The sequence below is a fragment of the Elephas maximus genome, chromosome 14, assembly GCF_024166365.1.
Source record: "Elephas maximus indicus isolate mEleMax1 chromosome 14, mEleMax1 primary haplotype, whole genome shotgun sequence".
Classification (NCBI taxonomy): Eukaryota; Metazoa; Chordata; class Mammalia; order Proboscidea; family Elephantidae; genus Elephas; species Elephas maximus.
Genome location: NC_064832.1, coordinates 93,115,960 through 93,138,487, shown reverse-complemented (window position 1 = coordinate 93,138,487; position 22,528 = coordinate 93,115,960). Strand labels below are relative to the sequence as shown.

Below are 22,528 nucleotides of genomic sequence, written 5' to 3'. Positions count from 1 at the left end.
GTTTGACTGCTGCTTCCATGCGTGTTGACTGTGGATCAACTTGACAACTTCAGTCTTTTCTCCTGTGGTGATTTTGCTCATTGGTCCAGTTGTGAGGGTTTTTGTTTTATGTTGAGGTGCAATCCATACTGAAACCTGTAGTCTGATCTTCATCAGGAAGTGCTTCAAGTCCTTTTCAGAAAGCAAGGTCGTGTCTGTCTGAACGACTGCCTCTTGGTCTATTTATTCCTCATTGAGCATAATTGTCTAGACTTCCCATTCTTCGCAGTGTTATCCATAATTTGTTATGATCCCCACAGTCGAATGTGGTCGCACAGTCAGTAAAACACAGGGAAACATCCTTCTGGTGTTCTCTGCTTTCAGCCAGGATCCATCTGACATCAGCAATGATACCCCTGGTCCACGTCCTCTTCTGAAACCAGCCTGACTTTCTGGCAGTTCCCTGTTGATATACCGCTGCAGCCGTTTTTGAATGATCTTCAGCAAAATTCCACTTGGTGTGTGATATTCATGGTACTGTTCAGGAATTTCCACGTTCTGTTGGATCACCATTCTTTGGAATGGGCACACATAGGGATCTCTTCCAGTTAGTTGGCCAGGAAGCTGTCTTCCAAATTTCTTGGCATAGACGACTGCGAGCCTCCAGCGCTGCATCCGTTTGTTGAACCATCTCAATTCGTGTCCCATCAGTTTCTGCAGCCTTGTTTTTCGCTGTTCCCTTCAGTGCAGCTTGGACTTCTTCCTTCGGTACCATCAGTTCTTGATTATACTCTACCCCCTGAAATGGCTGAACGTCAAACAGTTCTTTTTGGTACAGTGATCACGTGTATTCCCTCCATCTTTTGATGCTTCCTGTGTCACTCAGTATTTCCCCCATAGAATCCTTCAGTATTGCACCTTGAGGCTTGAATTTTTTCTTCAGTTCTTTTAGCTTGAGAAGTGCTGAGTGTGTTCTTCCCTTTTGGTTTTCTATCCCTAGGTCTTTGCACATTTCATCATAATGCTTAGCCTTCTCGAGCAGCCCTTTGAAATCAGCTGTTCAGCTCTTCACTCCATCATTTCTTCCATTTGCTTTAGCTGCTGCATTCAAAGAGCAAGTTTCAGAGTCTTCCCTGACATCCATTTTGGTCTTTCTTCTGGTCTTTTTAATGACCTTTTGCTTACTTCGTGTAGAATGCCTTCCCAGAACTCACTGTGGCCATTAAGTGTCAGTTAAGCGTGTCAGATCTGTCCTTGAGATAGTGTCTACATTCAGGTGGGTGAACTTGCATGAGCAATTGCTGGTCTCTTACGCAGTCAGGACCTGGCCTTGTTCTGACTGATGATATTGAGCTTCTCCATCTCTTTCCACCGATGAAGTCAGTTTATATTCCATCTGGTGAGGTCCACGAGTATAGTCGCCGTTTATGTTGTGGAAAAAAGGTATTTGCAATGAAGAAGTTGTTGATCTTACCAAATTCTGTCATGTGATCTCCGGAATCATTTGTCACCAAGGCTGTAGTTTCCAACTACTGATTCTGCTTCTTTGTTTCCAGCTTTTGCATTCCAATCACCAGTAATTATCAATGCATCTTGAGTGCATGTTTGATCAATTTCAGACTGCAGAAGTTGGTAATTTCCTCACCTTTGGTATTAGTGATTGGTGTGTTAATTTGAATAATTAACAGGTCTTCCTTGTAGGCGTGTGGATATTATCCTATCATTGACAGTGTTGTACTTGAGCATAGATGTTGAGATGTTCTTTTTGACCTTTCCTCTTCAAGCTGTCATTCCCAGCATAGTAGACCATATAATTGTCTGATTCAGAATGGCCAATAGCAGTCATTTCAGCTCAGTAATGCCTAGGATATTGATCTTTATGCATTCCACTTCATTTCTGACAATTTTCAATTTTCCTAGATGCATACATTCCATGTTCCGATTATTAACGGATGTTTCCAGAATTGTGCCACCTCAGCAGTTGAAGGTCTCGGAAGCTTTACTCCATCCACTTCATGAAGGTCTCCTCTACTTTGAGGCGGCAGCTCTTCCCCAGTCGTATTTTGAGTGCCTTGCAGCCTGCGGGGCTCATCTTCTGGCACTATTATCAGACAGTGTTCTGCTGCTGTTCATAAGGTTTTCATTTCACTGCCTGATCATTTCAGAAGTAGACTGCCAGGTCCTTCTTCCTTGTCTGTCTTAGTCTGGAAGCTGTATTGAAGCCTGTCCACCATGGGTGACCCTGCTGGTATTTGAAATACTGGTGGCAAAGCTTCCAGCGTCACAGCAACAAGATAACCACCCCAGTAGGACAAACTGAGAGATGTGTGGTGGTAAACACTTGAGTACCTGATATATTCTAGATCCTGTTTTGGGGATCCACCACCTGCCTGTCAGCTTGTCACACTGTCATGGCTTGCATGTATGTTGCTAGAGCCGTACCACTGGTGTTTCAGATGCCTGCAGGGTCACCTAGAGTGGACAGGTTTCAGTGTTTCTGGCCAGGAAAAAAGTCCTGGAGATCTACTTAGGAAGATCAGCCAGTGAAAACCATATGGATCACGGAATATTGTCCAGGTCTTTGACTTACTTTGGTATCCCCTGCTGATGCATCTAGTCTCTGGATAAGGACATCATATTTGGTAGAGGGCCAGTGAAGGTGAGGGAACCCTCAATGAGATGGATTGACACGGTTGCCACAACGATGGACTCGGATGTAACAATGATCATGACGATGGGCCAGCACCAGGCAGTGTTTTCCTCTGTTGCACGTGGGGTTGCCATAAGTCAGAGTCAACTGGGCAGCAGCTAACATTTTAGATACATCAGTGGTTTTCCACCAGGGGCAGTTTTGCAAATTGGGAAAGTCGAGTCATTTTTGATTGTCACACTGGAGGTGGGGGCATACTCCTGGCATCTAAAGAGTAGAGGCCCGGGATGCTGCTAAATAGTGTATGACGCACAGGAGACACCCCAACCTCCCTAACAAACACTTAATCAGCCCCAAATATCCATGGTGCTGAGGTTGAAGTCCTGGGGTATACCAAGCTTCTTGCCTTCATGGACCTTGTAGTGTGGCATAAGAGGAATGCCTGTATTTAGAAATCCTAGTCACATGTCTGTCTGAGGCTCTTACCGCTCTGAGGTTAAAGAATCCTTGGAGCAGTAATAAGATGCCGACTTGGGTAAAAGAAGCTCTCAAGTTCAGTCTGTCAATCTTAAGTTTTTCAGTCCAGGATCAAATCTGAGAATTACTACCCTCTGGGCTCAGTTTTCTAGCTGTGTAGCTTGCTTGAGAGCTGCTCTTACGTGGGTGTCAACAGTGGGAGTTCTAAACCTTGGAGGGTCCACGGTGTTCTTCCACAGTATTAACTTTACCGGGATTGTGCAGAGGTCCTAGCTGCTGGCCCAGTGGGTTAGAGGGCCTTTGGAGTGCAGCGTCCACGAGTGGGGAGGGAACAAGTTAGTGTCCTATCAGGTACTGTTTTGGGGAGAAATTCTCTCCAGGTGGGGCGCGACATGTGTGGGCCACCTGGTTGGTTGCCCTAAGGACCCCTCCAGAGTGGTGGATCCACAGTGATGCCAGCTATGGGACTTGGTACCCAGAGACCCAGAACCGCTACTTGAAATGCCAAATTCAGGAACAGTCTCAAGGCAGGAGTTAAACCCCGCAGCCTGGATCTTTTCATTTTGCTTTTATTTCTTGGTTAAACTATTACCACATAGGTAGCTTCACTAATAATTTAACACTAAGAAGCATTAGGGTTTTTTCCTATCTTATATGGTCTTTTGACCTGAAATTTAGCCTTTAGGCCATAGCTCACTCAGGAATATTATTGCTGAATAACTGCAGAAACTAGGCTGAAGAATCTGAGGTTTTTGTTACTACAATGCTTCCTCTGGGCCACGGTAGGTAAAGTCAGGCCAGTAAAGGCCAGCGTGGCATCTCCGGCTCTGTTACATGCATACTGAAAGGTGGGTGGTTTGAACATACCCAGCAGCTGCACAGAAGAAAAGCCCCGGTGATCTGCTCCCGTACGGTTTACAGCCTGGTGGAGAGTTCTGCTGTCACATGGGGTCACCGTGAGTAAGAACTGATTCAGCAGCACCCGACAATACAAGTTAGAGGTTGGAAAGTGAGGTATGTGTGGTGGTGACCGTTAGCTGTTGCTAAGGAAAAGGTAACCGCATTTGCTTCTGTGAGACCAGAAGTGCACGCCGGCGTTCCATCCTCCGTACCTGCAGGGCTTACCAGTGTGGGTGAGCGAGCAGCTGCTGCCGGGAAGGCCTGGGAACGCGGTAGGGCAGAGGGTGTCCTTTCTGCTCAGGTGCCCTGTGCACAGGAGCAGGGAACACCTACCTGTCAAACGTGTATTCACTTTCGGCCCTGAAGTAGTACACGTGGGACTTGAAATGCAGCTTGAACACGTAGTCTTTGTGGATGTTCTCGGACTCAGAGGGAACGGTGAGCGAGTATCCCAGCAGAGGCAGGCTGGCGAGGGGGTGACTGTCCTGCAGGGGTGAACAGAGGGTGGTTTGGGAGAGGTGGCCTCAGGCGCTGAGCCTGGCTGCTACACTCGCAGGCTCCTGGCCTGGAAACTAGGCTCTGCAGGTGCCGTGTGGCCCAGGTGTGGGCCATCATGTCAGTGGCCCCACGTCCTGCCTGTCAGCAAGGCATTTTTCAATGCTGGAGCAGTCCTTCAGCAGGACCGTGTCAGCCTTCACTTAGGGAGCGTGGGTCTCTGGTGGACAAAGCCTTGCCCAGCAGGCCTGGTGCAGGCACTACACCGCTCCTGTCCACGCCTGCCTGGATGGCTCCAAGCTGGTGGCTGCAGAGGGATGAGAGGCCTTGCAAACGTCTCCCGCCTTCCAGCGGATGTAGGAGGTTCCCCAACCCCACACCCACCCTGCCTCGGGCGAGCGTGCTCACTTCACCCCCCGTCCCCAGTGCAGGTCCAGGGCAACATGCCCTGTGCGAGGCACTCACCTGGTGTGATTTGTAGAAGAAGAGGCAGAAGTTAGTGAAGACCACCCACAGCTTCTGCCACCCATTGCTGTTTTTGAATTTCCTCAGCAGGTTCCCAGATAACTGATTCTGAAATACAAGGGGTCTCGTAAGAAGCACAGGGACAAATACCACAACCCTGGGGCAAATGGGGTACAGCCCAGCCCTGTGGAAAGGACTACTTCGTCTCCAAAGTTCAACGGGGTGTGGTGTGAGCAATAAGCTTCCTGTCACTGAGGCAAGTCTACAGCGTTAAGGAAATGGTCTGCTGCTACCTCTGAGCTGGAGACCCCCTTGGTGGATTGCAGGAGCCTGATTTGGTTAGTCCTTCTGCCACCCCTCAACAGTAGTGAGCGGCTGGGTTCTGTGAGTCAAGGGCACACAGCTCTAGACTGCCATCTAGTGACCCCGGGACAGGATCTAGCCCAGGATGCTTTCAAGCCCTTTACTCCCCAGGACCTAGCGAATAAACCAGTAGAGACAGGTATGACAGGCCCCTTTACATGGGACTGTCCATGTTGAACATAGCTCTGTGGTCTCCTGAGGTCCAGGATGTGAAGCTGGGCAGAGACCTGGAGTGGCTGCTGGTGAAGGGCACTGTTGTGAGTTCACAGGCAGCCGAGAAGCTGCACAAAGAATAAGTCCTTGCTGAGTCCACAAAGCCCCTCAGTGTTACCGGGTGTGAGGATAGTCACAAGGCCTGTCCACAACCTGACAAGACAAGGGCTCGTTTGGCTCCCTTGTCAAAGGTAAGCTACCAGCTGAAACTCAAACAGAGCCATATTTGTTTTTACAAAAATAACGCATGTGCTATGGCAGAACTGTTCTTCGTAATTCTATTATTTCCATGCATTATATGTGTGGGCATGTTATTTATGAGGGCATATTATTTGTGGAAAATATACTACTCGGTTCCTTTGGCATCTTTTCAGTGTTGTTGTTCGCTGCTGTCTAGTTGGACACCAACTCAAGGTAGTCCCATCACAATAGACTGTTGTGATCCTTCAAGTTTTCACTGGCTGATTTTCAGAAGTAGATGACCAGGCCTGCCTTCCTAGTCCACTTCAGTCTGGAAACTCCACTGAAGCCTGTCCAGCATCATAGCAACATGCAAGCTTCCACTGACAGGTGGGTGGTGGCTACACGTGAGGTCCATTGGGCCGGAATTGAACCCGGGTCTTCCACATGGAAGGAGAGAATTCTACCACGGAGCCACCACTGCCTTATTTTTTCAATAAATTGTGTTTAATCCAGTAAGCATTTTAAAGTGCCTATACAAATACAAATAAAATCTCTGAATCAGGTGTTGAGATGAAAGTTTTTTTTTAATGTCTCTGACCTCAAGTGGCTCCAGGTCTGATGGGGGAGCCCTTCTCTGTGACGGAAGGCACAAGTCTAGGCGGAGTTTGGTGGAGCCGAGAGGGCATCGCACCAAACACAAGGTGGTGGTGGGGGGAGCAGGCAGCTGGAGTCCCCCCAACAGGCTCCCTCCTCCTGGAGGCAGGAGGTGCCAGCTAAAGCCAGCTCTCATCCACTGGCTGAAAAGGACAAGAAAATGGGGTGCTCTGAGTTCTAAGCAGCTGCTGGTGGCCACCATTGGTGGGGGGTGGGAGGGAGATTAAACACTTTGTAACTGATGAACCTGCCATGAAAAAATACTGCCAGGAGCCCACACAGTCACACTGGAGGCAAAGGTCACTTCCCTTTCCTTAAAATTAGTATTTTTTATACGGAACCAAATAAACACCTTTGGATTGAGTCCAACATATGTTTCTCTGCTAAGCAATTAACTTTGAAACCAAAGCCAGCCCCAGAGGTTGGTATCTGTACAGGCCTCCCTGGGTTATGAAGAGAGTCAGTCTTACCGACAACCACTTGCCCCGTACTGTTGTGTAAATTTGCCCTCATTTTGAAACACGTGAACCAACCCCTACTTGGAGCAAATTCTTCACCACGATCGCCTTCACTTGTGTACCTGCAGCTTTTACAGCATCGTGAAAGCTTTGAGCCTCTTCTCCCGCTAAAGGCTAAGTAAGAACCGTACGCACCTGTACCGACTTACCTACAAATTCAACGTAAAGACACAGTCAGGAACCGATCTGGTTACAGAATCAACCAGACTCCAGGCCAGTATGTTTTCATGGAAGGTTCATTACAACTCTTTAACCCTGCCCAAAAGCCCACTGCCATCGAGCCGGGGCTGTAAGGCTGTACGGAAGCAGACAGCCACATCTTTCCCCCATGGAGCTGCGGGTGGTTTCCAACCATCGACCTTTCTGTTTAGCTCTCAATAGCTTCAACCACTGCACCACCAGCCAGCCACCTTAATTCCTTTCTGGAACAAACTGGGTATAAACTCAGAATAAATGCTGCTGGCCTGGCCATTTTAGACTCGATGCTTCTTACTAATAACACCCACTGGCGGCCTCCTCCTCCCCACTGTACCCCCCAGCGTCAATCCCTAAGTCCCCTAGAATCAGTCTCTCCCCCGGCTTCACTGTTAACCCCTCAGTGTCCTATATCACGCAGCCCACTGCTGTCTTCTCTTCTGTCACTACTATCTGCAGATGACCCCTCAGTCTGTCTCCAGCCTGCACTAGTCTCCTTGTAGCGCCTTTACACATCTCAGCAGCCATGACAGAACGCCCGTGCTCCCTCTCCCACACCCCCCGGTCCTCCCTGCCCTTAACTGTGTCAGACTTCACGTCCTGCCCTCCGACTGCAGAGTAACCTGCCTCACAGTGCTTTGCTTCCTTCTAACGCCAGCCTTAAAAGACAACGTCCATCATTTCACCTCAAATCCCTGTGGGTGCTCCTGCCTGCAGGTGAACCTTCACACTGGCCCGCATCACACTGACTGTCTAATGGGAACCGGATTGTCAAACCCTCTGTTGTCACTTGTCATATAGAGAACTGGAAGTGAGAACGAAGTATATTGAGTGAAGAGAGGGGCTTCCTCCTTCCCCAGAGGCCCTGCGCCGAGGGTTCTGTGGGCTAGTCGTGAGCACATGGGCACCTGGCACCCTGTGGGCTAGTCACGAGCACACGGGCACCCAGCACTGGGAGGCAGGCCACCGTGCACACCAGACAAGCAGCGTGCCTTGGGGTGGGGGTCCTGGCAAGGAAGGATTATGTGTGGAGTGACAGATAAGCCATTAGTTTATCGACATCTAAACTAAAACTGCATCATGGCCACCTTAAACACACACACACCAGCCTGTGGTCTCCTCTCATGCTCTCTATCAGGGATTGGCAAACTTCTTGGAGAGACAGTATTTTAGGACAGGAGGCAAAACTGAAGCTAGGATGTGGTAGCCATTTAAAAAGGTAAAAGCCATCTGAGTTCTTCGGCCGTAAATATCCAGACAATAGTAGAATGGCTAGGGCTGACTTTGCTCTGACCTTCACCTGATCCTAGTGGCCAGAGGGCTGTAACTGTGTGGGCCTGTTACGCCAAGAGAGCTGGGCTTGGGGAAGTGTCTCTGGGCTGCCCAGGGCTCTGACTCACATGTCTGCTTGAGTGGCCTTAGCGCCTCCAGGGATTAAAAAAAAGAGGTCTGCAGCCTATGCAATCTCCCCGTCTTGTCAGCCCTAACTCACGCATCGCAAGTATAAAGTGAGGACAAAGGCAGTTTCTCATAGCCTTCCACTGCCTCTGACATCACTGGGATGTTCCACTCGGTGTGATGACGTATTTTTTTCCCACTCTTGTGGTCACTGGCTTTTCCCCTCCCCCTCTGTACATGAACCCCTGTCCCACAGCGGTAATCCGCGTCCCTGGAAGAAATCTCAGATGGGCGAGCTTTGTAAGCAGACCCAGTGGGCATGTGAAATGGAAGCAGAGCCCTGCACACAGTGAGCTTGTCAGAAGGAGAGAGGCCAGCCCTGCTGGGGGACCAAGCAGAGGCCCAGAGAGGAAAAGCCCTCTGTCGACAGCAGGCCAGGCACACTTGAGGGAGCCCCATCCAGATGGCAGAGCCTCCATTCAGGGCCAGCTGGGAAGAAAGCGGTGTGGAGGGGGAAAGCCCTGGACATGGCCCCTTAGAGACGCTTTCAGAAGCAGGAACTGATTTTAGAACGCCTTTTAAAAAAAAAAAAAAAAAAAAAATTTTTTTTTTTTTTTCTTGTATAGCAGCAACACTCTGAACGCAGGTTCACGAAACTGATGTGACTTCTAGAATCATTTCAGAGAATCCCTACAGACGATCCTTAAATGTCTGGCGTGTCCCCAATACTGTTGGTTTAAAAACCAAACAAAAGGCTGTTCTTGGCTCTCAGTCTCTTTTGTGACATTTTTGAGGCCAGGCATGTTCAGGAGTTCAGAACTTTTCAGATGTTAGGTAATACAGTGCCTTTATTATAAAATGGAGTCCCTGGGTGACGCAAATGGTTAACACACTTGGCTACTAACCAAAAGGTTGGAAGCTCGAGTCCACCCAGAGGCGCCTCAGAAGACAGGCCTCCTCAGAAGAAAAGCCTGGTGATCTAATTCCCCAAAATCAGCCATCGAAAATGCCATGGAGCACAGTTCTACTCTAATACACGTGGGGTCGCCATGAGCCAGAGTCGACCTGACGGAAACTTTATTATATATAATACCCCGCAGCAGTGGGGTCTGGGGCACCAACCCACAGTCAAACACATTCATGGTTCTGTAGTGAAATACGAGTATTCACACACATGATACAGACTACAAATAGCCTCACTCAGGTCAGGTTCTGCTGCCAAATGGTTTGTGAAGAAAACCTCCCAGTTTTAGAGCTTTCTGGGTTTGAAGATTTTCTGAAAAGGGATTATGGCCCTGGATTAGAGAACGATGAAAGAATGGGGTTGGGAGAGGCCTGGAAGGACGTCAGGTTCACAACCAGGGGAAGTCCCCCTACCAAAGCCCACTTCCGGGATGATTCTCAGAGGCTACCAGGAGAGGCCCAGGCCCTGCGTTCCTGCCTTCTCCGGGTCTTGGGTGAACTGCAGCTAACCTATGACCCTCAGCTGGCGCTGCCTGCCATTGCTCACGCTCTTCACCGCCTCCTTTGTTCACTTGTGGGCCCAGGGACACGTGAACTGGATTATGAAGGAACATTGGCCCTGGAGCTGCACTTAGGAGCCCTGGTGGCACAGGGGTTAAAGAGCTCGGCTGCTAACTGAAAGGTCAGCAATTCGAACCCACCAGCTGCTCCGTGGGAGAAAGATGTGGCAGTCTGCTTCCATAAAGATTACAGTCTTGGAAACCCTATGTCCAATTCTACTCTGTCCTGTAGGGTGGCTGAAGTCAGAATCGACTGGATGGCAGTGGGTGCGTGGGTGTAGGCACAGTGTGGCCTACATGAAAAAGAGTTTCTGCCCTGACAGCTGACTCCATGGAGGAAAGGGAAGGGTGGACACATCCAGAAGAAAAAGAAAACCATCACTCTTTAAAGCTGATGGGGAGTCCCTGGGTGGTGCAAACGGTTCCATTCACTGAAAGGCTGGAGGTTCGAGTCCACCCATAGGCACCTCCGAAGAAAGGCCTGGCTATCTACTTTCCAAAAACCAGCCACTGAGAACCCAATGAAGCCCAGTTCTACTCTAACACATGTGGGGTCACCACGAGTTGGAGTCCACGCTGTAACTGGGCTTGACAGCAATTGCATTAGGCCGGGGAAGTGGGGAAGGGGACCCGAAAGGCTTTGCATTTAACAGGAGGACAACATCCAGCTCCACCCTGAATGGCTGACACACATATCGGGAGTGGACTGGGCCCCACCTTCATCCAGCAGACTCCGTGGGGCGGTCAATGAGCAGGTGCGGATGACAGGCTCCCCACACCTGGACCAGAGGGGCCCGCCTGGGCAAGCGCACACTGAAGGCCAAGCTGTGTCCTGCCGCCCTGCGCCCCACCGCCCCGCGCCCTCCCCCAGTACCTCCACAGCGATGCTGAAGTCCACCATGGAGACGCTGGTGTTGCGGTGCCAGCACACGTGCACCATGGTGTTGCCACGGTGCGGGGCCTGGCGCTCCAGCGATGTGCGCGAGGCGCTGAGGTCGTCCTCGGACTCCTGGTCGACGGCCATGCCCTCTTCCGGGGACTCTGCAGAAGGCAGAGGGGGCAGCGCTTCGTACTTGGGGTGCAGGAAGGGGATGGGAGGGGAACTCAAGCAAACTAACACTGTATGATGTCCCAAAACGCAGAGGAGTGACCCCTCAGCTCCAGTGCCGGGGACCCCTTGCACCCAGGTGCCCCGGCTGCGCCTGCGGATGGCCGTTCGCCCACAGATGTGACATCAGTATTACAAGTGGCAGTATTTTGCTGGCCGGCAGAAGACGACCTCCCTGCTCCCTCATGCTGTCTGAAGGATTTTACCTTCAGAAAAAGGAAGTTCCTAGAGTTTAACTTTATACACAAATGTGGCCCTCAAGAATATTTTTAAATTCCACGTGATGCTCTCCTTTAAAACCAGAAGTATCCCTTCCCGGTCCATGGATGAGTCCTTGAGGCGATAAATACTCACTATTGTCAGGGGGGCTGCTTGCCAGTAACTCTGGGGTGGGGCCGCTGCTCTTCTCTGCCAAATCAATGGCCATCTGGATGTCTTCAACCCACTTTTGCATCTCGGATCGTGAACTGGGGGCAGAGAATGCCGTCAGCTTTCCAGACAACAGCAAGGAGGAGGTTAAGAGCTAAGAGGTCCCTTCTGCGTTACCTGGCAGCCACAATGATGGACTGGCGCTGGCCCCGGAGCGTAAGGCAGTGGGGCACCCCCCACTGGTCCTCACTTTCCTCTATCTGTGGGAAGACAAAAGTTCACAGCATTACTGCCAAGTGGCGAGTGAGACTCTCAACCTAGTTTGACCTGTTCACTAAACTGGCCTTTGGGGCAGCTGCTGAAGAGAAGGCCAAAAACAGCCAGCTGGGGTTGGAGGAACTGGGTGGCCCCTGCAGAGGGAGAAGGGGCACCTGGCAAGAAAAATCAAAACCAGGAAAAGGAAAGGAAGGTGAACACACACTGAATGTATTTGCCAGAGCCCAAGAGCTTCCTTCTACCCAAACATGGGTAAGAGCGTGGGTGTCAGGCAGGAGGTTAATCCCGTGAAGGAGCTCTGTGTCTGCTGACCAAGGCATTCCAGGAGACACCCACCTATGAACACATCTTGGGGGGGAAAGATTAGAGGCTGCTCACTGGTCTAGTTTCTGTTGATAGAAAAACACCAAACCCGTTGCCTTGGAGTCGATTCTGACTCATAGCGACCCCACAGGACAGAGTAGAACTGCCCCGTAGGGTTTCCGAGGAGCAGCTGGTGGACTGGAACTGCAGAGCTTTTGGTTAGCAGCTGAGCTCTTAACCACTACGCCACCAGGGCTCCATTCTGTTGACTGGGCTCTATTATTCTTATTCCATGTGTATGGTAACAATCGCCTTTCAGGACCACAGGGACAAGGCACAGGGCAGTGAGGGGCAAAATCACCCCACGTGGCCAAAGGCAACCTACCTCTCCACTTGATTCTAGAAGGAACAGATACGTGCTGCTCTAGAAAAGCCCTAATGAGGTCTGTCCTTTTGGGGGCAAGGCGCAGGAAGAATGGAGGATCTTCCGTCTTGAGCCTAGCCTTCCCATGTAACGATGGCATCTGTGGTGCTTGCACTTTCTCTCCTTTTCTTTCCGCGCCGTCTGGTGTCTGTGGCTTATGCTCCCTTCAGTCTGGCTTGTATCTAAAGGTGAGTCCCTGGGTGCTGCAAATGGTTAATGTGCTTGGCTGCTAACTGAAAGGCTGGAGGTTCCAGTCCATCCAGAGGTGCCTTGGAAGAAAGGCCTGGTGCTCTACTTCCAAAAAATCAGCAGTTGAAAACTCTGTGGAGCACAGTTCTGCTCCTGACTCACGTGGGGTCACCACGAGGTGGAGTTCACTCGACGGCAACTGGTAAACGGGGTTTTTTTTTTTTTTTAATTGAGCTTCAAGTGAACGTTTACAAATCAAGTCAGTCTGTCACATATAAGCTTATATACACCTTACTCCGTACTCCCCCTTGCTCTCCTCCTAATGAGTCAGCCCTTCCAGTCTCTCCTTTCGTGACAATTTTGCCAGCTTCCGTCTCTCTCTACCCTCCTATCTCCCCGCCAGACAGGAGATGCCAACACAGTCTCAAGTGTCCACCTGATATAATTAGCTCACTCTTCATCAGCATCTCTCTCCTACCCACTGTCCAGTCCCTTCCATGTCTGATGAGTTGTCTTCGGGGATGGTTCCTGTCCTGGACCAACAGAAGGTTTGGGGACCATGACCGCCGGGATTCCTCTAGTCTCAGTCAGACCATTAAGTATGGTCTTTTTATGAGAATTTGGGGTCTGCATCCCACTGATCTCCTGCTCCTCAGGGGTTCTCTGTTGTGCTCCCTGTCAGGGCAGTCATGGGTTGTGGCCGGGCACCATCTAGTTCTTCTGGTCTCAGGATGATGTAGGTCTCTGGTTCATGTGGCCCTTTCTGTCTCTTGGGCTCATAGTTATCGTGTGACCTTGGTGTTCTTCATTCTCCTTTGATCCAGGTGGGTAGAGACCAAATGATGCATCTCAGATGGCCGCTTGTTAGCATTTAAGACTCCAGACGCCACATTTCAAAGTGGGATGCAGAATGTTTTCATAATAGAAGTATTTTGCCAATTGACTTAGAAGTCCCCTTAAACCATGGTCCCCAAACCCCCGCCCTTGTTCCGCTGACCTTTGAAGCATTCAGTTTATCCAGGAAACTTCTTTGCTTTTGGTCCAGTCCACTTGAGCTGACCTTCCATGTATTGAGTATTGTCCTTCCCTTCACCTAAAGTAGTTCTTATCTACTAACTAATCAGTAGTAAATAACCCTCTCCCACCCTTCCTCCCTCCCCCCTTGTAACCACAGAGGTATGTGTTCTTCTCAGTTTATACTGTTTCTCAAGATCTTATAATAGTGGTCTTACACAATATTTGCCCTTTTGCCTCTGACTAATTTCGCTCAGCATAATGCCTTCCAGGTTCCTCCATGTTATGAAATGTTTCACAGATTCGTCACTGTTCTTTATCGATGCGTAGTATGCCATTGTGTGAATACACCACAATTTATTTACCCAGTCATCCGTTGATGGACACCTTGGTTGCTTCCAGCTTTTTGCTATCGTAAACAGAGCTGCAATAAACATGGGTGTGCATATGTCTGTTTGTGTGAAGGCTCTTATTTCTCTAGGGTATATTCCGAGGAGTGGGATTTCTGGGTTGTATGGTAGTTCTATTTCTAACTGTTTAAGATAATGCCAGATAGATTTCCAAAGTGGTTGTACCGTTTTACATTCCCACCAGCAGTATATAAGAGTTCCAATCTCTCTGCAGCCTCTCCAACATTTATTATCTTGTGTTTTTTGCATTAATGCCAGCCTTGTTGGAGTGAGATGGAATCTCGTCCTGGTTTTAATTTGTATTTCTCTAATGGCTAATGATCGAGAGCATTTTCTCATGTATCTGTTAGCTGCCTGAATATCTTCTTTAGTGAAGTGCGTGTTCATATCCTTTGCCCACTTCTTGATTGGGTTGTTTGTCTTTTTGTGGTTGAGTTTTGACAGAATCATGTAGATTTTAGAGATCAGGCGCTGGTCTGAGATGTCATAGCTGAAAATTCTTTCCCAGTCTGTAGGTGGTCTTTTTACTCTTTTGGTGAAGTCTTTAGATGAGCATAGGTGTTTGATTTTTAGGAGCTCCCGGTTATCTGGTTTTTCTTCGTCATTTTTGGTAATGTTTTGTATTCTGTTTATGCCTTGTATTAGGGCTGCTAACATTGTCCCTATTTTTTCTTCCATGATCTTTATCGTTTTAGTCTTTATGTTTAGGTCTTTGATCCACTTGGAGTTAGTTTTTGTGCACGGTGTGAGGTATGGGTCCTGTTTCATTCTTTTGCAAATGGATATCCAGTTATGCCAGCACCATTTGTTAAAAAGACTATCTTGTCCCCAATTAACTGACACTGGGCCTTTGTCAAATATCAGCTGCGCATATGTGGATGGATTTATATCTGGGTTCTCAATTCTGTTCCACTGGTCTATGTGCCTGTTGTTGTACCAATACCAGGCTGTTTTGACTACTGTGGCTGTATAATAGCTTCTGAAATCAGGTACAGTGAGGCCTCCCACTTTCTTCTTCTTTTTCAGTAATGCTTTACTTATCCGAGGCTTCTTTCCCTTCCATATGAAGTTGGTGATTTGTTTCTCTATCACATTAAAAAATGACATTGGAATTTGGATCGGAAGTGCATTGTATGTATAGATGGCTTTTGGTATAATAGGCATTTTCACTATGTTAAGTCTTCCTATCCATGAGCAAGGTATGTTTTTCTACTTAAGTAGGTCCTTTTTAGTTTCTTGTAGTAGTACTTTGTAGTTTTCTTTGTATAGGTCTTTTACATCTTTGGTAAGATTTATTCCTAAGTATTTTATCTTCTTGGGGGCTACTGTGAATGGTATTGATTTGGTTATTTCCTCTTCGGTGTTCTTTTTGTTGATGTAGAGGAATCCAAGTGATTTTTGTATGTTTATCTTATAACCTGAGACTCTGCCAAACTCTTCTATTAGTTTCAGTAGTTTTCTGGAGGATTCCTTAGGGTTTTCTGTGTATAAGATTATGTCATCTGCAAAGAGAAATAATTTTACTTCCTCCTTGCCAATGCCAATCCGGATGCCCTTTATTTCTTTGTCTAGCCTAATTGCTCTGGCTAGGACCTCTAGCACAATGTTGAATAAGAGTGGTGATAAAGGGCATCCTTGTCTGGTTCCTGTTCTCAAGGGAAATGCTTTCAGGTTCTCTCCATTTAGAGTGACGTTGGCTGTTGGCTTTGTATAGATGCCCTTTATTATGCTGAGGAATTTTCCTTCGATTCCTATTTTGCTGAGAGTTTTTATCATAAATGGGTGTTGGACTTTGTCAAATGCCTTTTCTGCATCAATTGATAAGATCATGTGGTTTTTGTCTTTTGTTTTATTTATATGGTGGATTACATTAATGGTTTTTCTAATATTAAACCAGCCTTGCATAGCTGGTATAAATCCAACTTGGTCATGGTGGATTATTTTTTTGATATGTTGTTGAGTTCTATTGGCTAGAATTTTGCTGAGGATTTTTGCATCTATGTTCATGAGGGATAAAGGTCTGTAATTATCCTTTTTTTGTGATGTCTTTACCTGGTTTTGGTATCAGGGAAATGGTGGCTTCATGGAATGAGTTAGGTAGTATTCCGTCATTTTCTATGCTTTGAAATACGTTTAGTAGTAGTGGTGTTAACTCTTCTCTGAAAGTTCAGTAGAACTCTGCTGTGAAGCCGTCCGGGCCAGGGCTTTTTTTTTGTTGGGAGTTTTTTGATTACCGTTTCAATCTCTTTTTTTGTTATGGGTCTATTTAGTTGTTCTACTTCTGAATGTGTTAGTTTAGGTAGGTAGTGTTTTTCCAGGAATTCATCCATTTCTTCTAGGTTTGCATATTTGTTAGAGTACAATTTTTCATAATAATCTGGTATGAATCTTTTAATTTCAGTTGGGTCTGTTGTGATGTGGCCCATCTCGTTTCTTATTCAGGTTATTTGTTTCCTTTCCTGTATTTCTTTAGTCAGTCTGGCCAATGGTTTATCAATTTTGTTAATTTTTTCAAAGAACCAGCTTTTGGCTTTGTTAATTCTTTCAATTGTTTTTCTGTTCTCTAATTCATTTAGTTCAGCTCTAATTTTTATTACTTGTTTTCTTCTGGTGCCTGATGGATTCTTTTGTTGCTCACTTTCTATTTGTTCAAGTTGTAGGGACAGTTCTCTGATTTTGGCTCTTCTTTTTGTATGTGTGTATTTATCGATATAAATTGGCCTCTGAGCACTGCTTTTGCTGTGTCCCAGAGGTTTTGAAAGGAAGTATTTTCATTCTCGTTGCATTCTATGAATTTCTTTATTCCCTCCTTAATGTCTTCTATAACCCTGTCTTTTTTCAGCAGGGTATTGTTCAGTTTCCAAGTATTTGATTTCTTTTCCCTAATTTTTCTGTTATTGATTTCCACTTTTATGGCCTTGTGGTCTGAGAAGATGCTTTGTAATATTTCGATGTTTTGGATTCTGCAAAGGTTTGTTTTATGACCTAATATGTGATCTACTCTAGAGAATGTTCCATGTGCGCTAGAAAAAAAAGTATACTTTGCAGCAATTGGGTGGAGAGTTCTGTATAAGTCAATGAGGTCAATTTGGGTGACTGTAGTAATTAGGTCTTCTGTGTCTCTATTGAGCTTCTTACTGGATGTCCTGTCCTTCTCTGAAAGTGGTGTGTTGAAGTCTCCTACTATAATCGTGGCGGTGTCTATCTCACTTTTCAGTTCTGTTAAAATTTGTTTTATGTATCTTGCAGCCCTGTCATTGGGTGCATAAATATTTAATATGGTTATATCTTCCTGGTCAATTGTCCCTTTTATCATTATGTAGTGTCCTTTATCCTTTGTGGTGGATTTAACTTTAAAGTCTATTTTGTCAGAAATTAATATTGCTACTCCTCTTCTTTTTTGCTTATTGTTTGCTTGATATATTTTTTTCCATCCTTTGAGTTTTAGTTTGTTTGTGTCTCTAAGTCTAAGGTGTGTCTCTTGTAGGCAGCATATAGACGGATCATGTTTCTTTATCCAGTCTGAGACTGTCTCTTTATTGGTCCATTTAGTCCATTTACATTCAGCGTAATTATAGATAAGTATGTTTTTAGTGTTGTCATTTTGATGCCTTTTTATGTGTGTTGTTGACAATTTCATTTTTCCACTTACTTCTTTGTGCTGAGACGTTTTTCTTTGTAAATTGTGTGTTCCTCATTTTGGTAGTATTTGACTTTATGTTTACTGAGTCGTTACATTTTTCTTGGTTTTTATTTTGAGTTATGGAGTTGTTATACCTCTTTGTGGTTACCTTAATATTTACCCCTATTTTTCTAAGTAAAAACCTAACTTGTATCATCCTATATCGCCTTGTATCCCTCTCCATATGGCAGTTCTATGCCACCTGTATTTAGTCCCTCTTTTTGATTATTGTGATCTTTTACATATTGACTTCAGTGATTCCCTGTTTTGAGTGTTTTTTTTTTTTTAATTAATGTTAATTTGTTTTTCTGATTTCCCTATTTGAGTTGATATCAGGATGTTCTGTTCTGTGACCTTGTGTTGTGCTGGTATCTGATATTATTGGTTTTCTGACCAAACAATTTCCTTTAGTATTTCTTGTAGCTTTGGTATGGTTTTTGCAAATTCTCTAAGCATGTGTTTATTTGTAAGTATCTTAATTTCGCCTTCATATTTCAGAGAGAGAGTTTTGCTGGATATATGATCCTTGGCTGGCAGTTTTTCTCCTTCAGTGCTCTGTATATGTCATCCCATTGCCTTCTTGCCTGCATGGTTTCTGCTGAGTAGTCTGAACTTATTCTTACTGATTCTCCCTTGTAGGAGACCTTTCTTTTATCCCTGGCTGCTTTTAAAATTTTCTCTTTATCTTTGGTTTTGACAAGTTTGATGATAATATGTCTTGGTGTTTTTCTTTTTGGATCAGTCTTAAATGGGGTTCGATGAGCATCTTGGATAGATACCCTTTCGTCTTTCACGATGTCAGGGAAGTTTTCTGCCAGCAGATCTTCAACTATTCTGTGTTTTCTGTTATCCCTCCCTGTTCTGGGACTCCAATAACACGCAAGTTATCCTTCTTGATAGAGTCCCACATGATTCTTAGGGTTTCTTCATTTTTTAAATTCTTTTATCTGATTTTTTTCCAGCTATATTGGTGTTAATTCCTTGGTCCTCCAGATTTCCCACTCTGCATTCTAATTGCTCGAGTCTGCTCCTCTGACTTGCTATTGCGTTGTCTAATTCTGTAATTTTATTGTTAATCTTTTGGATTTCTGAATGCTCTCTCTATGGATTCTTGCAACTTATTACTTTTTCCACTATGTTCTTGAATAATCTTTTTGAGTTCTTCAACTGCTTTATCAGTGTATTCCTTGGCTTTTTCTGTAGCTTGCCTTATTTCATTTCTGAGGTCATCCCTGATGTCTTGAAGCATTCTGTAAATTAGTTTTTTATATTCTGTATCTGGTAATTCCAGGATTGTATCTTCATTTGGGAAAGATTTTGATTCTTTAGTTTAGGGGGTTGTAGAAGCAGTCATGGTTTGCTTCTTTACGTGGTTTGATATCGACTGCTGCCTCTGAGCCATCACTAAGATATTGTAGTGATTTATTCTATATTTGCTCACTCAGTCTTGTCTTATTTTCTTTCAATATACGTAGATGGGCTACTAGATTGCGCTGTCTTGATTGTTGTAGCCCTTGACTCACTTATGACCTATTACCAGCTGTTTTGGGCTGTTACCAGATATATATGCCTGAGTCCATTCACTATTCTTGAGTAGAATCTGATTTTGGGTCATCAAGTGTGTGCTACCCTAACACCTATCCACCTCGAGAAGTAGTGGTGATAGTTGTGTGCACCAGATTCTAGTAGCAGCTGGGGTTCACACTCCAGGGGGGGCAGGATGCTGATAGGCTTCCCCCAAGTGTCAGTGAGGTAGATGTGTCTCTATTCCTAAAGCACCTTGGTGGGTGGGCTCTGCAGCTGTACCTTAGGCCCCCAATGCAAGTACCTCTACACCTTGGTAGGTGTCACCCTCCTTAGACCCCTAGGGCAGGAGGCTAGGTGGTCTGGGGGGAGCTTCAGCCCTCAGTTCCCTGTTTGGGGTCAGTGAGGGCTCTGTTGAATATGCAGAGATATGAGACCTGGGAAACTTGTCTTTCCAGTAAATGAGCTAAAACAAATGCAGTCAGATCCCTATCAGAAATGCCTTTGCATTATAATAGCCACCTTGTTCCCTGTAGGGATGAAAGCCTGAGACTGTGGATCACATATGCTTGGCTGGAGCTAGTTCTGTGTTTTTAGTCCAATTAGGGAAGGATTTTTGGTCCATGGATTTTTTGTGGTTGCTTCTCTCAGGCCAGAAGAATGGGTTAGGAAAAGACCAAAAAAAAAAAGGAAAAGAAAAACCGCAGAGTAGTTCTCCCTCTGGCACAGGAAATTCCAATGTTAATGAAGCCACCTGGGAAGGGGAGGGGAGGGTTGAGAAAAACAGGAGAGAGTAGCACCCCGGAATATAGACAAAGTTACTTATCTTGCTTGGGATGACTGTTTTATCTGAGATTCCTGAGGGGCGCGTTGCCTGTGTGCGCTGGCTGGGTAGAGATTGCCCCCAAGGGTCAGGCCTGCGTCCCGTACTTGCACTGTCTCAGAAGCCGCGGTCAGTTCCTCCGCTGCCAGTCCAAAGCCCAGCGTCAAGGTTTCCCGGCTGGGACGCTGCACTCCCAGCTCCAAAAACAGTCGCTGCCTCCCGGCAACTTCTCCGCCAGCCGCATCACCGCGCCGCCTGCACGGACCAGCTGCCCCCCCCAGGTCAGTTCAGGGGGCTGGTTCTGCGCCCCGTGTTTGCACCATCACAGGATGTCGTGCTCAGCTCCCCCGCGCCCAGTCCAAAACCCCGCACCAAGGTTCCCCGGCTGGGATGCTGCGCTCCCGGCTCCAAAACCAGTCGCTGCCTCCCGGCAACTTCTCCTTCCGTCAGCCGTGTCGCCACGCCACCCGCACAGACCAGGTGGGCCCCCTCCTGAGGTCAGTTCAGGGGGCTGGGGCTGCACCCCATGTTTGCGCCATCACAGGATGTCGTGCTCAGCTCCCCTGTGCCCAGTCCAAAGCCCCGCTCCAAGGTTTCCCAGCTGGGATGCCGCACTCCCGGCTTCAAAATCAGTCGCTGCCTCCCAGTGACTTCTCCTCCTGTCAGCCGCATTGCTGCGCTGCCTGTGTGCACTGGCTGGGCTTCCCCCGAGGTCAGTTCAGGGGGTTAGGGCTGCGCCCCGTGTTTGCGCCGTCACAGGATGGCATGCTCAGCTCCCCTGCACCCAGTCCAAGGCCTGGCGCCAAGGTTTCCTGACTGAGATGCTGGCTTCAGGCTCCGAAAACAGTCGCTGCTTCCCCGTAGTTTTTCGTTCTAGGTCTCTGTCACTCAGGTCAACTCTTTAAATCTGTGTTTGTTGGTCAGGGTTCGTAGACTGTCATGTATGTGATCAATTCACTTGTTTTTCCGAGTCTTTGTTGCAAGAGGGATCCGAGGTAGCATCTACCTAGTCAGCCATCTTGGCCCCCCTTTTTTTTTAAAATAATTTTTTTTGTGGTTTTGGTGAAGGTTTACACACCAGTTTAGTTCCCATTTGACAATTTCTACACAAGCTGTTCAGTGACATTGGTTATATTCTTCATAATTTGTGAACATTCTCGATATTTCCATTCTGGTTATTCCAATTCCATTAAAGCAGTTTTCCTGCCCCTTACAGTCTTATCTTTGTTTTAAAGTAATTGTTGGCCATTTAGTCTTATATAGGTGATTATTATTTTTATTGTGCTTTAAGTGAAAGTTTACAAATCAAGTCAGTCTCTCATACAAAAATTTATATACACCTTGCTATGTACTCCTAGTTGCTCTCCCCCTAATTAGACACCACACACCTTCTCTCCACCCTGTATTCCCTGGGTCCATTCAGCCAGCTTCTGTCCCCCTCTGCTTTCTCATCCCCCCTCCAGTCAGGAGCTGCCCACATAGTCTCATGTATAGGTGATTTTTTAAAGGAGCATAGTACTCACTGGTGATATTATTTTTTGAACCAGTCTCTTATTTAGCTACAAGGTGACCTTAGGAGTTAGTTTTGGTTCAAGGTTTGAAGAGTATCTCAGGGCAATCTCGGGGAGTCCTCCAGTCTCAACCAGTCCAGTAGGTTTTTAATTTTTTTAAGGAATTTGAGATTATGTTCCACATTTTCCTCCCATTCTATCCAGGTCCATCTATTATGGCCCTGGTCAGAACGGTCGGTAGTGGTAACCGGGCACCATCTAGTTCTTCTGGTCTCAGGGTAGATCAGGCCATGGTTTGTGTAGACTATTAGTCCTGTAGACTAGTTTCTTCTTTGAGTCTTTGGTTTATTCTTTCCCTTTTGCTCCAGAGGAGTACAGACCAAAAGTTGTATCTTAGATGGGCACTCCCACGCTTTAAGACGCCAGATACTACTCACCAAATTAGGATGCAGAACATAAACTTTAAAAGCTATATTATGCCAACTGACTGAGATGTCCCACAAGACTATGGTCCTAATCCTTCAAACTCAGGAAACCAATCGCAAGAGGTGTTGGTTATGTCTAAGAAGTATCCATAATTGTGTCCTCTGTGTGCTTAGAGGAAGACCCTCAATGAGACGGATTGACAGAGTGGCTGCAACAATGGGCTCAAGCATAACCACAATTGTGAGGATGGTGCAGGACTGGGCAGTGTGCTTTATTATATATTTGAATATATGTGCACACAGTCACTTACATCCATACACATACACCTATGGTTAACTCCGAGCGCTGGTGGTGCAGTGGTTAAGAGCTCGGCTGCTAACCAAAAGGTCGGCTGTTTGAATCCACCAGCCACCCCTTGGAAACCCTATGGAGCAGTTCTACTCTGTCCTACAAGGT

General features: G+C 46.6%; 1 protein-coding gene across 4 annotated transcripts in view; it reads right to left on the bottom strand.

Annotated features, from left to right (window-relative positions):
* FARP1 (FERM, ARH/RhoGEF and pleckstrin domain protein 1) overlaps positions 1-22,528 on the bottom strand; it is a 380,271-nt gene that overhangs the window by 6,509 nt on the left and 351,234 nt on the right. For all 4 annotated transcript variants that reach the window (XM_049853257.1, XM_049853260.1, XM_049853258.1 and 1 more), the window contains exons 22-26: positions 11,668-11,750; positions 11,476-11,588; positions 10,888-11,054; positions 4,967-5,074; positions 4,340-4,491 (exon numbers count right to left, since the gene is read on the bottom strand). In XM_049853257.1, the coding sequence (XP_049709214.1) occupies positions 4,340-4,491; positions 4,967-5,074; positions 10,888-11,054; positions 11,476-11,588; positions 11,668-11,750 (623 nt within the window). The remainder of the gene's footprint in view (positions 1-4,339; positions 4,492-4,966; positions 5,075-10,887; positions 11,055-11,475; positions 11,589-11,667; positions 11,751-22,528) is intronic.